The sequence below is a fragment of the Oncorhynchus mykiss genome, chromosome 1 (assembly GCF_057628025.1).
Source record: "Oncorhynchus mykiss isolate SJ-2025 chromosome 1, ASM5762802v1, whole genome shotgun sequence".
Lineage (NCBI taxonomy): Eukaryota > Metazoa > Chordata > Actinopteri > Salmoniformes > Salmonidae > Oncorhynchus > Oncorhynchus mykiss.
In genome coordinates this window covers 9,410,480-9,428,455 of record NC_143022.1, presented here as the reverse complement: position 1 = coordinate 9,428,455, position 17,976 = coordinate 9,410,480, and the positions used below count along the sequence as shown (strand labels likewise).

The 17,976-nt window shown below is 41.9% G+C and overlaps 1 protein-coding gene across 1 annotated transcript in view; it reads right to left on the bottom strand.

The window, feature by feature from the left end:
* Positions 1-10,795, bottom strand: part of ppp1r2 (protein phosphatase 1, regulatory (inhibitor) subunit 2) — a 37,703-nt gene extending 26,908 nt beyond the window's left edge. Inside the window, exons 1-3 of the mRNA XM_036990081.2 lie at positions 10,426-10,795; positions 1,053-1,160; positions 296-376 (exon numbers count right to left, since the gene is read on the bottom strand). Of these exons, the coding sequence (XP_036845976.1) occupies positions 296-376; positions 1,053-1,160; positions 10,426-10,562 (326 nt within the window). The 5' untranslated portion in view covers positions 10,563-10,795. The remainder of the gene's footprint in view (positions 1-295; positions 377-1,052; positions 1,161-10,425) is intronic.
* Positions 10,796-17,976: the final 7,181 nt, after the last annotated feature.

The following is a 17,976-nucleotide window of genomic DNA, read 5'->3' as shown; positions in this document are numbered from 1 at the left end:
CCCCTCCCAGACCTATCCAGTCAGTGATGACCCTCCTTCCCCCTCCCAGACCTATCCAGTCAGTGATGACCCTCCTCCCAGACCTATCCAGTCAGTGATGACGACCCCCCCCCTCCCCCCAGACCTATCCAGTCAGTGATGACCCTCCTTCCCCCTCCCAGACCTATCCAGTCAGTGATGACCCTCCTTCCCCCTCCCAGACCTATCCAGTCAGTGATGACCTCCCCCCAGACCTATTCAGTCAGTAATGACCCTCCTTCCCCCTCCCAGACCTCTTCAGTCAGAAATAACTTACTTGGAGGCCAGGTCACCCACAGTGGGCAAGTTGACCTCTGAGTCGCTGTGCGCCCCTTCATCCTCCTCGTCCCCCACCATCCTGAGGAAGAGAGAAGGAGAGAACAGTGTGTCACAACGGTGACCTTCTATGCAGTGGCCTTGGAGATTGGGTTACGTGCCAGTTTAGATGGCCCACCCCACCTACGCTTTATGCAGACTAGGCAGAAACTCATCCACACGCACGTACACACACTGAACCTGCACTGCACGAATTGAGGTGCCCTGTGAGAGCAGGCCAATCTGCTATCGAAATTGTATCTAATCCGGGGTGAGCATATTCTCTACAAAAATGATCAAATTATAGTCTCCTTTCTACGTCACATTAGTCTGGGATCTAGGGACTGTTCACACACATTATAAAAGCAGGATGCCAAACTTACCAGAGCAGAGTTTCTTCTCAGACCAAGTCAATCACAAACCTCTGTTCTCAACAAATGTGTATATTTGACTCGAGAAAAGAAGTTTGTCTTTTGGTTTTCCCCGGGCAAAGAATATGTTGTGAAAAGTCCAACTGTCATTTTCACATGTAATAGGCCTAACTAATTGAATAAATTAATACCATTATGAGGTATTCGTAAACAAAAAAGTTGAAAACTGGTAATACTGGATAACATTGTCTATGGGAAGCCATTTTGAGAGTCGCTGGGTAACTATGTACTGACCTGTTCATGAGAATGAATTGCATCGTGCTTTACACATTGAATGGGGCAACTCACCTGTTGTAGGGCGTACTGGGCTCGTCGATCTTCATCAACCCATAGTCCTTGTCTGCCGGGTGGTACGTGGCCAGGATGTTCATCTCGTCCCATTTCTGTGACTTCTTCCTGAAAAGAATGAGTCCAGAGATGAGCTCAGGGTAGTACTAAAAACCAACCAGATATTACCCTAGAGACCTGGCAGATTTAATCTAGGACTACACAGTGACCCAGTTTTCACTCCCGTAGTGTATTTCGGGAACAAAAACAAGGCAGCAATTAAAAAAAAAAAAGGGTCTTATGTACAATTAAATGATTCATTGTTGGGAAAATGACAGTGGCCCTGTACAGAGGTTGGTCACGTCACCTTCAGCATGATGCTGAGGCTGATCAAGCGAGTGAGTGTGAGTGGGTGGGTTGAAATGCTTCACAAATGTACTTTCCCCAGGTACAAATTGTAGGCTCTCTCTGGGCTTCTGGCTAGAGTTTGCACCTTCAATAACACCGCTGTCTGGACTTGGAGACAGTGCCAAATACAGCCGTTAAACTGTCTCTGCTGGTGCGCCCCCCTCCCTTTGTCAAAGTAGCCAGCCTCCCGGACGTGTTTATGGATGCAGAGGCCTGCCATCATGGTAGAGAGGGGCGGCGGGGGTGATAAATCTGCTCCCTGCTGCAGTAATCCTGCAGAGCCATCGCTAGCTGCTCACACACACACACACGGGTGCTCAATAAGTCAGGCACACAGCAGGCAGTTTGACTGTCGATGGCACTGGGCTAAATCAATGGGAGACGTGCCCTGTACAGCTGTGTCTCACACTAAAATGGCACATCATGGGATGAGGCACATATCAATACTGCTCAGTCAGGCTTGCTGAGGTAGGCCGGCTCTTAGCCACTGTTTCACAACATATATAACCCATGGGATACATGTAAGAAACCAATGTAAGCTAGTGAAGACAAAACATGAAATGACATCATTACATTAAACTGTCAGAGACATACAGTGAGCTCCAAAAGTATGTCAGTGAGACATGTTGTTTTGGCTCTGTACTTCAGAAATTATATAAATGACTGAGGTTAAAGGGCAGGCGGTCAGCTTTAACGTGAAGGTATTTTCATCCGTATCAGAGGAACAGTTTAGAAATTACAGCACTTTCTGTACATAGTCCCCCCCATGGTAGGGGACAAATACACTTACACTCAGCAACAACAAAAAAGTCCTGTTTTCAGGACCCTGCCTTTCAAAGATAATTCGTAAAAATCCAAATAACTTCACAGATCTTCATTGTAAAGGGTTTAAACACTGTTTCCCATGCTTGTTCAATGAACCATAAACAATTAATGAACATGCACCTGTGGAACGGTCGTTAAGACACTAACTGCTTTCTGACGGTAGGCAATTAAGGTCACAGTTCTGAAAACATAGGAAACTAAAGAGGCCTTTCTACTTACTCTGAAAAACACCAAAAGAAAGATGCCCAGAGTCCCTGCTCATCTGCGTGAACGTGCCTTAGGCACGCTGCAAGGAGGCATGAGGACTGCAAATGTGGCCAGGGCAATAAATTGCAATGTCCGTACTGTGAGACGCCTAAAGACAGAGCTACAGGGAGACAGGACGGACAGCTGATCGTCCTCGCAGTGGCAGACCACGTGTAACAACATCCGAACATCACACCTGCGGGACAGGTACAGGATGGCAACAATAACTGCCCGAGTTACATCAGGAACGCACAATCCCTCCATCAGTGCTCAGACTGTCCTGCAATAGGCTGAGAGAGGCTGGACTGATGGCTTGTAGGTCTGTTGTCTGGTGAGGACCAGCCTTACATTGCAGTCAACAACGTCGCCTATGGGCACAAACCCACCGTCGCTGGACCAGACAGGACTTGCAAAAAGTGCTCTTCACTGACGAGTCGTGGTTGTCTCACCAGGGGTGATGGTCGGATTCGCGTTCATCGTCGAAGGAATGAACGTTACACCGAGGCCTGTACTCTGGAGCAGGATCGATTTGGAGGGGAGGGTTCGTCATGGTCAGGGGCGGTGAGTCACAGCATCATCTGACTGAGCTTGTTGCCATTGCAGGCAATCTCCTCCCTCATGTGGTACCCTTCCTGCAGGCTCATCCTGACATGACCCTCCAGCATGACAATGCCACCAGCCATACTGCTCGTTCTGTGCGCGATTTCCTGCAAGACAGGAATGTCAGTGTTCTGCCATGGCCAGCGAAGAGCACAGATCTTAATCACATTGAGCACGTCTGGGACCTGTTTTATCGGAGGGTGAGGGCTAGGGCCATTACCCCCAGACATTTCCGGGAACTTGCAGGTGCCTTGGTGGAAGAGTGGGGTAACATCTCACAGCAAGAACTGGAAAATCTGGTGCAGTCCATGAGGAGGAGATGCACTGCAGTACTTAATGAAGCTGGTGGCCACACCAGACTATTACTTTTGATTTTGACCCCCCTTTTGTTCAGGGACACATTATTCCATTTCTGTTAGTCACATGTCTGTGGAACTTGTTCAGTTTATGTCTCAGTTGTTGAATCTTATGTTCATACAAATATTTACACATGTTAAATTTGCTGAAAATAAAACACAGTGAGAGGACGTTTCTTTTTTTGCTGGGTTCATATGCGTCTTAAAGTAGTCACAAGTTTAGTATTTGGTCCTATATTCATAGCAAGCAACGATTACATCAAGCTTGTGACTCTACAAACTTGTTGAATGCATTTGCAGTTTGTTTCAGATGATTTTGTGCCCAATGTAAAATGGTAAAGAATGTATTGTAAATAAGAATAGCATGTTTCTAAACACGTCAACATGAATGTTGAAGCTACCATAATTATGGATTATCCTGAATGAATAATAACAATAATATTAATAAGGATGAATGATAAATTCAGAGGCATAATTATCATAACCAAAACAACAACAAAAAACACTTCCCTGTTACTGTTATGGTGAGAGGTTAGCATGTCTTGGGGGTATGGAATTTGTGCGTGTGTATTTCTCATTCATCATTCAGGATTAAACGTAATCATGGTACACTTCCACATTAATGTAGAAGTGTTTAGAAACATATTCTATTCTTATTTACAATATAAGTGACTCTAAAAATGACAAAATACATTACTTACAATGAATTTCTATTGGGCACAAAATCATCTGAAACACAACCAAAGACAATCAGCAACTGCATCCAACAAGTTTGGAGAGTCACAAGCTTGATGTAATCATTGCGTGCTATGAATATGAGATGAAATGCTAAGCTTGAGAACACAAGTGAAAGGCCCAATACTTTTAGTCGCCTAAAATGGTCTATGTACAAAAAGTGCAGTAATTTCTAAACGGTTTACGGTTTATGGATGAAAATATCCTCAAATTAACGCTGACAGTCTGCACTTTTACCTCATAGTCATGGTATTATTTCAAATCCAAGTGTTGGGAGTACAGAGTCAAAAACAAAAATCTGTCACTGTCCAAACAGGTTTGGAGCTCACTGTATATGTGGAAATGACTAGTTTGCATTTACTTTTTAAATTTCACCAACCCTACTTTGATGGGTCTACATTCACCAGACTTTGAACCCTACCTTTATGGACAATTTCTAAATCATTTGAAAACACTAGCCAAACCAGTGTGACTACATCTGGGCCAGGGCAGATAGGGAGTTTTGTCTGTACGTGAGGAGTGTTGACAAGCCAGTAGAGGAGAGGAGCCAGTTTCACTGCTCTAAAATGTCTGTATGTCAGTCTGTGTATTTCTGCGTCTGTCTTTATCCTTCTGTATGTGTGAGGGGGTTGGTTATACAACACATCCCAGACACTGCCAGCCAGCCTGGCCTGATTTACAGTACACAGCACCCGTGCAAATCCACTCAAGACCAGACGCAGCCAGTCAGATTTTCTCTCTTCTAAAAAAATAAAAATACATAATGGAATGACGACACCCACCTCTTCAAGTAAAAAAAAAACACAAAAAAACATCTGACTTCTGTTATTCTTATTTATTCTTATTTTTCAACTGATTTGTTGATTAAGGGCTCGTAAGTATGCATTTCACTGTAAAGTCTACATCTGTTGTATTCGGCACATGATGTGACTAATAAACTTTGATTTGAGAACGGACGCTATTTGACTCTCCCATTCAGTGTGTGTGTGCAGTGAGCATCTCTTGGAGAGGCCAACAGCTGGGTACATCCCTCTAAAGGTGGGAGGTGACTACACTATCAGATAGCATATGCTAAGACAAGCAGTGTGTTAAAAGAGCTCTCTGGTCTATGCTTTCCAGCCGTGGTCTTCGTGTGGCTCAGTTGGTAGAGCATGGTGCTTTCAAAAACGCCAGCGTTGTGGGTTCGATTCCCACGGGGGACCAGTAGAAAAATGTATGTGCTCTACTGTAAGTCGCTCTGGATAAGAGCGTCTGTTAAATGACTAAAATGTTAAGATGTGTTGTTTGTAAAAACCAGAGCACACTAAAGTAGTAGAATAGGGAGTAGTATAGGGAGTAGTAGGCGGGGAAAGAATAGAATAGAAATACACTCATCTGTTTAAAAATACATGTATTTTTGTTGTTGTTGCTTGAACCCAGTGAAGCCCATTGTCAAGGGACTGCAGTGCCCATTTGATCTACTATACTGGAGCAGGAAGTAGCAGGAAGTAGGAAGTAGCAGGAAGTAGGAAGTAGCAGGAAGTAGGCTACTATGCAGGTTGCTCCAATGGCATTTTCAACCCACTGTATCAAAAGTCATGATAGTCGATGAATGTCCCTCAACCCACTCATGAAATGGTCAGATTGGGCATCTAAGACAATGGAGGAGAGATAGAGTTTCATGGAACCATGCCTGTGACTCAGTTAAAAGTCATTGACTATCATGAATAATGAATGACTGAGCTTGGGGTCCATGCGTCAATGTTGACTGATTAGTGAGTGCAATGAAATGGCCTACATTGAAATTGAGAAGATACTTGACTACTGTTTACGGGGCACCAATAGTCAGGCCTTCTAGAACTCTATGGCAGGAAGTTGTGATTGTTTGGACTCTGGACAGGTGCAGAGTGGACAACTTCTTTGTGACAGCAATACGGATATTTGGAAAGCTGGCTCAGGATATCCCCTTGGTGCTGTAAAATGAATTGAAAGAAAGCTCCAGTCTTTTCTGTCCCCTTTGGTAAACAAGAGATGGCAACACAGCCTAGCGGTTAAGAGCGTTGGGCCAGTGATAGAAAGGTCGCTGGTTCGAATCCCCAAGCCGGCAAGGTGAAGAAGAAAAAAAAATCTGCCCTAGATGCCCTTAACCCCCAACAACAACTGCTCCCCGGGCTCCAATGACGTGGATTAAGGCAGTCGTCATCGTCCCTCACCTCTCTGATTCAGAGGGGTTGGTTTAAATTCACTTGGACAACTGACTAGGTACCACTTACCCTTTCCACCCTTACCAGGGTTCCATCCAACCATTTCACATGAATTAAGTACATGTTGGCTTTAAAAAAAAAAAAAAAGTTACTACAGGCCTGATGGAAAAAGCTCATTTAAAAATCAGTACATTTTCCATATATGCTAGTCAAGGTAGGATCTTTTTGAGTTGGTCAAATTAATCATGTGAGAAAAGGCAGTGGAAACCGCAAATATTGATATAACAAGCAGTAAACTTCCATGATATGTTGTGTGGTACCTTCCATTACAACTCAGCAAAGAATGCTGTTTGTTAGGCACACCCTTTAAGTGGCAACAAGTCAATTTGATGGAAACCGACCTCAGGTGGAAAAAATTTGCATATTGTTTTTATGCAGGTTTTAGAATATCTGCCACCAATTGGAGGAAAACCTAGCAACAGATAGGAACACGTTTTCCCAAACAATACATGACTTAAAGAATGAGAAACTGTATCTAGAATGAGAAACTGGCAGTCTCTATGGGGGTGCCACAGGGTTCAATTCTCGGGCAGACTCTTTTCTCTGTATACATCAATTATGTCCCTCTTGCTGCTGGTGATTCTCTGATCCACCTCTATGCAGACGACACCTTTCTGTATACTTCTGGCCCTTCTTTGGACACTGTGCTAACAAACCTCCAGATGAGCTTCAATGCCATACAACACTCCTTCCGTTGCCTCCAACTGCTCTTAAATGCAAGTAAAACTAAACGCATACTTTTCAACCGATCGCTGCCCGGACCCACCTGCCAGACTAGCATCACTACTCTGGACAGCTCTGACTTAGAATATGTGGACAACTATAAATATCTGGGTGTCTGGTTAGACTGTAAACTCTCCTTCCAGACTCACATTAACCATCTCCAATCCAAAATTTAATCTCGAAAAATCGGCTTCCTATTTCGCAAAAAAGCCTCCTTCACTCATGCTGCCCAACTGACTATCCTACCGATCCTTGACTTCAGCGATGTAATTTACAAAATAGCCTCCAACACTCTACTCAGCAAATTGGATGCAGTCTATCACAGTGCCATACGTTTTGTCACCAAAGCCCCATATACTACCCACCACTGCAACCTGTATGCTCTCGTTGGCTGGCCCTCGCTTCATATTCGTCGCCAAATCCACTGGCTCCAGGTCATCTATAAGTCTCTGCTAGGTAAAGCCCCGCCTTATTTCAGCTCACTGGTCACCATAACAGCACCCACCCGTAGAACTCGCTCCAGCAGTTCTCTCTCACTAGTCACCTCCAAAGCCAATTCTTCCTTTGGCCGCGTTTCCTTCCAGTTCTCTGCTGCCAATGACTGGAACGAACTGCAAAAATCACTGAAGCTGGAGACTCATATCTCCCTCACTAGCTTTAAGCACCAGTGGTCAGAGCAGCTCACAGATCACTGCACATAACCCATCTGTAAATAACCCATCCAACTACCTCATCCCCCATACTGTTATTTATTTTGCTACATTGCACCCCAGTATCTCTACTTGCACACTCATCTTCTGCACATTTATCACTCCAGTGTTTAACTGCTATATTGTAATTATTTTGCCACTACGGCCTATTTATTGCCTATAGACTTTTTCTATTGTGTTATTGACTGCATGTTTGTTTATTCCATGTTTAACTCTGTGTTGCACTGCTTTGCTTTATCTTGGCCAGGTCGCAGGTGTAATTGAGAACTTGTTCTCAACTAGTCTACCTGGAGATTTTTTTTTTTTTTTTGTAAATCTAGAAAAGCATGGGAAAATTTCACTGCTGTGGCAATGAGCCTAACATAGATACAATTCCAATAGCTTTAGATCATTCATTTGTCTGCCAGCACAGCAAACTGAATGAAGTAAGCTAACCTTGAGATGGTATAGCCAAATAGTGTTGGTGTAGTAGGATAAAGTACGTGGCTTGTTTCACCATAACAATAGCATGCAGTGTTATAATTTCACTGGCACATACAGTACAAGTCAAAAGTTTGGACACAACTACTCACTAAAGTTTTTTAAAAACTTTTTAAACTATTTTCAACATTGTAGAAAAATACTGAAGACATCAAAACACATATGGAATCATGTAGTAAGCAAAAAAAGTGCTAAATAAATATATTTTATATTTGAGATTCTTCAAAGTAGCCACCCTTTGCCTTGATATTCTCTCAACCAGTTGTCATCCAGAATTATATTTATTTTCCAAGCTATGGCACACAATATTTGGTTTTATTTTTGGCATGGAAAAAACGTTCCCTACTGCTCATCCATCAAATTTAAATCTGATTTCGACTGAAAGTAGTACCCTAATACGGACAGATGGCTTAAGCAAAACATTTGGGAAAGAGCCTAAAAATTGTTGTGATGAAAAAATAAGCCATGTGTGTGGCTTTGGTTTGTGAGGACTGTTAGAGACAGGATATAAACAACACCCTATGAGTTCTGGTGCTGAAGGGGTGTGTGCATGCAGCGGTCTGCGTGTGTTCTTGTTTGTTCGCTACAGACATAGCTTGAACTGAAGGAGTAGGCTACAGCGCAGCCAGCCGTGCTGGTCTCATCCCACTCCATTTGAAGAAAGAGAATCGTTCAGGAAACCTTTTTACCCATTTCCTACAGAGAAAATATTTTGGTATCAACACAGAACTGGCTTGACTTGACGGCTGGGAATGGAATTCACTGATAAGTAGGCCATACAAGGACGGCAGTCTCACATGGACGGGAAGTTATGAGTCTCATAGTAGGTTATATGAAGGATAGCCACCTAACACTATAAATGGACTACATAAATCACATGCATGAATTATTGAAACTCGAACAACCTCCATCTCTATCCACCTGTGCATCTAAACATGGACCACCAGCTCTTTGTTAAAAAGACAAGCTGGAATTGAGAAACAACACTCATGTTGCAATTAGCCAAGGTGTATTTCCTAGAGGTATAATTTGAGCAACTGAACAGCTCAAAAGGACTAGATCACTGACAGTTTAATGTGCAAAGTGAATTAGATCAATGCCTGACTTCAGGCATAAACTCACCACAGTTCTGACAACCCCAGAGGGCAATGGTGTAAATATAACGTGACAGCTTGGGATGTGGAAGTCAGTGCCTTGACAGCAGACACTCTCTGATGGCACTCTGGGCACTAAGAGTGGAGTGTACAGTAAGCTACCATCCAGCTTCCACATTTACCCACAGTCTTAGAAACTAAACTGTATCGGACAGTCTGTGCCCACCACACAATAATAAGTGAATATCATTTACAGGTCTGAATCCTTCAGCTACTGCTATACATCATGTGTGTGATGGAGAGTAGGAATGGGTAACTTGCTGGCTAACATACCTGATGCCAACATAACGTTTCTTAAATCTTAACTAAATTACTAAAATCGTCTGTTACTAAAAACATATCTGTAGAAAAAAAAAAATTACTTCAAAATTGTTTGTTTGCGCTGGTAAAAATGTCTGTGGCTAGACTATAATTTGGCTAGCTAGCTAGTCAACCCATTTCATCGCCCACCTTTAAAAACAACGAACATCAGTGAGTTGGCTGATGACAAAGCCAAATTTACTCGTGATTACAGGTGTGAAACCGGATAAAATATTAACTAGCCACCTTACCAACTGACATCGACAAGTAGACATGTGGGACGTTGCTAACGTTAGCTAGGTAACGTAGCTAGCCAATGTAACCTTATCGGGCAAACTAGCTAGCAAATTGGCTAGCCAACAGTAACTGGTAAGTTAACAGTCCTAGTGAGAAGAATGTGAGTGAATTGGAAAGCAAGCATGACAACTGACTTGCTAACGTTATCTAGTTAGTTCATGTAATGTACTACCTGGCACATTGTTGACGAGTTTACGTTAGCTAGCAAGTCCATAAAGTTTTCAGCCAGGGCAGCACACAACGCAGAGCAAGCTAAGCTAACGCTACCAAGACTGTCGGTGTCAACAAGAAACTAAGATAGCTGACTGTCTACTCACTGTTGGTCATCTTCCAGAAGTCCAGGATCGCCTTGTTCTGGAGTCTCTACTGGCACTTCTTCGGCTGGGCCCACTTTGATGCCCGACCCGCTGTTCTTGTTCTTCAGAATACCTTTTATTGGCCGGGGAGCTGCCATTTCCACAAGCGCTAGGTCACTCACTGGAGAGTGGTTGTCAATTATCAGAACTAGTTGGTACGCGGATGCACCTTAATTTTGTGCCCTTTGCTTTTATGATTCAAAAAGACAAGATCCCGATTAGGTTACAACTGTTCCTGCACTCCAAACTCTCGGTTGTCTCATTAACACGCTTAACTTCACCGCTGACAGTATTTGGCATGCCCCCCGACGTCGCACGCTGTTGTGTCTGTGGCGACCACTGAAGTACAGGAGGCGACTAGCGGCAAAAACGCAGCAGTCGCCGACAGTCGTCACGACTTACCACAGACACAAAGTCATAAACCCCGCCCGTTTCTACAATTCCTCCTCTTAAAATCTGATTTTAATCTAACTCTAATCCCTTAACCCTAACTATAGCATCACTGCCAACTTTATGTCTAACCTTACATTAGGACCAAAAAGCTTTAGTTTTCATGATTTTTGACGATATAAACCATTTTATTTTATGGCTGTGGTAACTAGTGACTACCGTCGCCGACACCCTCTTATTTTTTTATCATCGCGAGAATATAGAGTTGCTATAACAACGCATTCTTCCCAGTGACCTGCAAAGGTAGCCATACTTATTGTGGCACTGGGTTATAATTCAGGGGTAGGCAACTCCAGTCCTCGAGGTCCTGATTGGTGTCACACTTTGTCTCCATCCCTAGAAAGCACAGCTGATTAATCAAATTGCATTTTAAAATGAAGATCATAATTAGTTGATTATTGGAGTCAGGTGTGTTTGCTGGGGCTGGGCAAAACTGTGACAACAATCAGGCCCTTGAGGACTGGAATTGCCCACCCCTGGGTTATACGCATACTCCAGTTTTGTAAACACACACACATATATATATATATATATATATATATATATATATATATAAAATGGTTAAGGAGAAATTGACTACTTCTCTTCTAGTCCCTTTAAGAAACATTGGTGTCTTGAAAATGCCTAATGGCTCATAATAATGGCTGGAATGACGCAAATGCAATGGTATCAAACACATTTAAACCATGTGTTTGATACCATTCCACCTTTTCCGCTCTATCCATTTCTATGAGCCCGTCCTCTCCAATTAAGGTGCCACAAACCTCTGTGATTTGTTTTCACAGACATACAGAGCATTCGGAAAGTTTTCTTCTGTAATACTTTTTCCATATTTTGTTACGTTACAGCCTTTTTATAAAATTGATGAAATAAACATTTTTCCTCATCAATCTACATACAATACCCCATAACGACAAAGCGAAAACAGGTTTTTAGACATTTTTGCAAAAGTATTTAAAAAGAACAGAAATACCTTATTTACATAAGTATTCAGACCCTTTGCCATGAGACTCGAAATTGAGTTTAGGTGTATCCTGTTTCCATTGATCATCCTTGAGATGTTTCTACAACTTGATTGGAGTCCACCTGTGGTAAATTCAATTGATTGGACATGATTTGGAAAGGCACACACCTATCTATATAAGGTCCCACAGTTGACAGTGTGTATCAGAGCAAAAACCAAGCCATCTGGTCTAAGGAATTGTCCGTAGAGCACTGAGACAGGATTCTGTCGAAGTACAGATCTGTGGATGGGTACCGAAAAATGTCTACAGCATTGAATGTCCCCAAGAACACAGTGGCCTCCATTCTTAATGACAGAGCTCCAGAGTTCTTTTGTGGAGATGGGAGAACATTCCAGAAGGACAACCATGTCTGCCCCACTCCACCAATCAGGCCTTTATGGTTGAGTGGCCGGATGGAAGCCACTCCCCAGTAAAAGGCACAACAGGCCGCTTGGAGTTTGCCAAGAGGTCCCTAAAGGACTCTGACCATTAGGAACAATATTCTCTGGTCTGATGAAAACAAGCTTGAACTCTTTGGCATGAATGCCAAGCGTCACGTTTGGAGGAAACCTGGCACCATTCTTATGCATGGTTGTGGCAGCATCATGCTGTGGGGATTTTTTTCAGGGACTGGGAGGCGAGTCAGCATCGACTCGACCTCCCATGTCATGCCTGACCATTCAAAATGTACTTGTGGTGGTCTATCAGGGAAAATGTATGGGATACAAAAGTATCCCATACATTGAAGTATATTTTAAGTTGTCAAATACCCCAAATGTACATAAGTATCACTGCCAGATCACAACAGGCTGAACAGAAACTGGAGCTAAATTACGGTTAGGGACAAATCAACCTTACGACCACAAGGTGTCATCGTATACTCATATCAAAATGATTTCATATTTTTGTAAGATATATATATATATATTTTTTTTTTCTTCTTCTTTTTACAAAACATAAGACGGCATACAAACATCAACGACATCACACCTGCTCACACCCCCATCTCCATCATACTCCTCTGTAAACACGTCTTCTCTGCATACCTGTCGCAAGAACCACTTAGTTCTCACTCCCCCCTATTTGAGATATCTACTGCAGCCCTCATCCTCCACATACAACACCCGTTCTGTCAGTCACATTCTGTTTAAGGCCCCAAAAGCACACACATCTCTGGGTCGCTCCTCTTTTCAGTTCGCTGCATCTAACGACTGGAATGAGTTGCAACAATCACTCAAACTGGACAGTTTAATCTCCATCTCTTCATTCAAAGACCCAATCCTGGACACGCATATGGACAGTTGTGCATTCCTTGCATTAAGTATTGTTGTCTCTACGTGCTTGTCCTTTGTGCTGTTGTCTATGCCCAATAATGTTTGTACCATGTTTTATGCTCCTACCATGTTGTGTCGCTACCAGGTTATGTTGTGTTGCTACCATGCTGTGTTGTCGTGTGTTGCTTCCTTGCTATGTTGTTGTCTTAGGTCTCTCTTGTCGTGTGTGTGTTTTCCTATATTTATATTTTATTCATTTATTTTTGAACCCAGCCTCAGTCCCCACAGGAGGCCGTTTGCCTTTTGGTAAGCCGTCATAAGAACTTCTTCTTAGAAGCTATTGGTCCTCTGTGGCTAAATTATAGGGCTTCTCATGACGTATTAAAATATTCTGAATGATTTAATTTATTTCTGAACAGACAGCAGTAATTCCATAACTTTAGAAAATTCCTCCAGAACCCTTCACGCAGCTATGATTATATAAGGAAACAAATTATGAAGTTCAACTCTGGAGAGATGAGGGGGCAGGATAATTGACGGAGGCAACTCGAATGAACTCTGATCGCTTTTATTCAAATTGTTTCATAGCAAAAATTAAAATATTTTTTCATGGCACGAGAGGTACCGGATTCGGCCAAATAGGTTCCGGAAAAAAACTGTCCAGAACAGAAAGGCTCGAATTAAGCACTGATTTGAAGTACCTAGGCCTCTACCTGCTGAGTATAAAGATTATTAAACTAGATTCAGTGGGCTTGTCATTCACAGTACTGATGAAAAATCAAGTACAGTTGATCTAAATGTGGATATACGAGGACATCTAGTGGTCACCAGATAAAAAAAAAAAATTCATGCAAGCTATCTATGCACTAGCATGCGATGCCATATATTTGACGCAGGTATTTATTTTTCAACATGTATTGTCATTCACTGGAACAAAATATAATTGTATGAGCTATGCCTCTGTGTCCCGGCGTTGTTGTACCCCTCTACTATCTGGCTTGGTGGGGCGATCTCGTTCTGCATGCCTGCTTCACTGAGATACAATGTGTCGTCATGCATTTGTGCATGCACGCTGTTAACGGTCATACCCGTCTTGCTAGCTAATTTAGCTAGCTCATCAACCAGTATTTTATTCGCTTTTTCTGCACGATAGCACTTATTAAAGCCTTGAAACTCATGGGGACCTCACTGTTACCACGGGTCATCGAGCTAGCCCTTATTTGGCAGCAGGGTTGCATCGGTTTCCACTGGATGTGACAGCTTGGCTAGCTAGGTAGCTAATTCGCTAACGCGAACTGTTTATCACGTAGCAGCCTATGCTGACTAGCATCGCTAGCAACTAGCTAACATAGATAAAGTCTAGTCGTGGGTCCACAAAATCAAACAAATGGTACTGAACTGATGACAAAATCATGTTTCGAAATTGTAGCTATTTATGTTGTTGTTGTTGTTGTTGCTTAATGACATTGCGAATATCATAATTTTTGTCATTTAACTACCGGTATGTATTTAATCCGGTTTCGGCATGAGAAAAGTATTAATCGCAAATTCCAGCACTAACGGATACCGGGAAATAGAAATATGAGAACCAGTCACGAATGCGGAGCCACGCCCTAAAATAACATGTGACCACAAGGCGTTTGTGACGCAACTATGCGTTCCAATTTTGTCATAATTGTCTGTAGGTTCTAAATTGCTTATGAGCTTGGCTGCCCTTCAGAAAGTAGCTGATTCTTGTACTCTACAGCTGTATTTTCCTACAGTTACTAATAATCCTAGCAACAAAACAGATTTCATTCCTTAAAATGATTTTGCCAGATGGAAGAAAATAATAAGGTAGGCCTAAACTGTAATAAGATATACCTTAAAGACTGCTTGTGTTTAATCCTGAATCCAGTTGCCCCTCTTGTACTGGGATAAAACAATAGGGAACCCATGAACCTTATGGAGGAGTACATGTGTTTTGCAGACACACCAGGGTTCTAGACTGGCTGAGGTAAACATTTTAGGAAAGCCTGGGTTTTTAAATCCTGGTGAAAGCAGATATGTCAAAGTTTGTCAATGTCATGTTGCCCTTCTATTTAGATGAAACTAGCGTAAAGGATCATTTTGCTTCTCTTAATCCACATTTTCTAGCAAAAAAACATGTTCATGCTTTAGGGCTGGTGGGCTGCATACATATTGGTAAAATATAAAGTGTGTGTGTGGGGGGGAGGGGAGGGGCGTAGTGGATATAATGGGGTATAGGCCTAACTGTTGTTTTGAGGGTGAAATTTCAACCACAGGATGATGTCATCATTGTAAACTAAATTCAGCATAGCCAAACCTTGTATAAAATAGGTTGAATTTGTACCTTTGAAACCATGTCAGATTTTCAACATTATATACACTTTCAGAAAAAAACTATAGGCAGCACCTCAGCCCGGGATCGAACCCCATCCAGGGTTTTAACTACACCCAGCCCTGCTTAGCTTTAATATGTCACTGACTACTACCAATATGCTATTGTGAGAATTATTATTGAGAGATCTCTTAATAACAAAATATATTCAGTGTTAATATCGAAGTCATTCTAAGGGGTAGGTTTGACAAAGCAAATGAGATGTAACAGCTATTGTTTCAATTCAACCCAGAGTTCAACTAATAGACAAGGCATACAGTATGGGCCTAGTGTCTCAAGCTTTGGTTGATTTCAAATTGAATCTTCCAAGTTAATCATTCACATTTTGGATTCACGTCTCCATCTCAACCAAAAATCTAAGTTAAAGAATAGGACTAAATTGAATCAAACTTTATTTAAAGTGCATTTAAAGTTTGATTTGATTAAATGTAGACCTATTCTTTAACTTAGATTTCTGGTTGAGATGGAGACGTGAATCTAACATATAAATGATTCATTTTTCGACAAACTGGAATTAAAGCCAGACTAAGTCAGTGGCACAGAAGGAACTATCCAAGCAGAAGATACGTCTCCTTCAAATGGTGATATTTGGTTTCGTTGCCAACCAAACACAATTCAATATTACTTTAGTAACACAGTAGATAAGTTAAAGTTCAGTGTACCTTACAAACGAATGGAACCGTATTTATTCAACCTTAAAATGAGCGCCACATTTTGACAAAGCGTGCATGTTCAAGGTAGTGACGTGTGTAACTCTGTGTTGTTGTTTTTGGTCGCACTGCTTTGCTTCATCTTTGCCAGGTCGCAGTTGTAAAAGAGAACTTGTTCTCAACTGGCCTACCTGATTAAATAAAAGGTGAAAAAACAAAGAACAAAAAAAATAGCATTCTAAGGTCGCAGATCTGTGGAAATCTTCCCAATTGCTATATTAAACTGCGCAGAATCTCAAACAGCATTGATCACTTGCACCATGTTCTTTTAATGCAATCTCAACTACAATCCAGGTCATTTGGTTGTTGTGCTTTTAAATTGTTCAAAGCACTGTGAAAACACATTTAGATGACAGATAAACCAGAAATCAGACAGTTTTTCCAATGGAATTTGGTTGTGCTGTTAGATGGTTGAACGCATAGTGAAAACACATTGGGAATTAAACACACTTCTCATTGTCTTTTTGAGTGGGGGATGCAACCAGACTCACATGAAAGCCTCCATGAAGACAAGTAGCCTAGTGGTTAGAGAGTTGGACTAGTAACCGAAAGGTTGCAAGTTCAAATCCCTGAACTGACAAGGAACAAATCTGTCGATCTGCCCTTGAACAGTCTGTTAAGCCACTGTTCCTTGGCCTTTTTTGAAAATAAGAATTTGTTCTTAACTGACTTGCCTTGTAAAATAAAAATCTGAAGCAGAGCTTAATTTGTAAATTGGGAGGTGCCAGCACAAAAAAGTGAGTGCTAGAGGGGGGGTTCTGGGTACCAGAACTCATGAGAAAAAAAGATAACCTTTTATAATAGAGAATTGAACGCATATCATCACATTTGGGTAGAGCAGTAGAGTAGAGCCATTTACAGAAGGTGAACACATGGGGAACATTTTTAGTAGCCTAGGGTCCGGGAAAGTGTTGGCCTTTTTAAAACCGCATTTTGTGCAATTCTACATAATTTTACATGACTGGAGACTTTGGCATTATCTTTTTTTAATCCGCACAAATGATCGAAATGGCAGGCTACTTTGACACTGACAAACTTAGTATCTGAGATCAATAAAAACGACCTTGTCTTGAATCCATCAATAGCCTATAGGCCTAGGTTTATGGAGAAACATATAGTAGGCTACAATATGAGGAGGAAATTAGTGGGCTGCATATATATTGGTAAAATATAAAGTGTGTGTGTGTGGGGGGGGGGGGGGGACTGGTGGATATAATGGGGTATAGGCCTAACTGTTGTTTTGAGGGTGAAATTTCAACCACAGGATGATGTCATCATTGTAAACTAAATTCAGAATAGCCAAACCTTGTATAAAATAGGTTGAATTTGTACCTTTGAAACCATGTCAGATTTTCAACATTATATACACTTTCAGAAAAAAACAATAGGCAGCACCTCAGCCCGGGATCGAACCCCATCCAGGGTTTTAACTACACCCAGCCCTGCTTAGCTTTAATATGTCACTGACTACTACCAATATGCTATTGTGAGAATTATTATTGAGAGATCTCTTAATAACAAAATATATTCAGTGTTAATATCGAAGTCATTCTAAGGGGTAGGTTTGACAAAGCAAATGAGTGAGTGAGTCTTTGACATGAAGACAGTGGTTAGATTCTGCCATTGGGACTGCTCTGATGTTTCCATTCTCTCCTGGTTATGACCATAGAGCC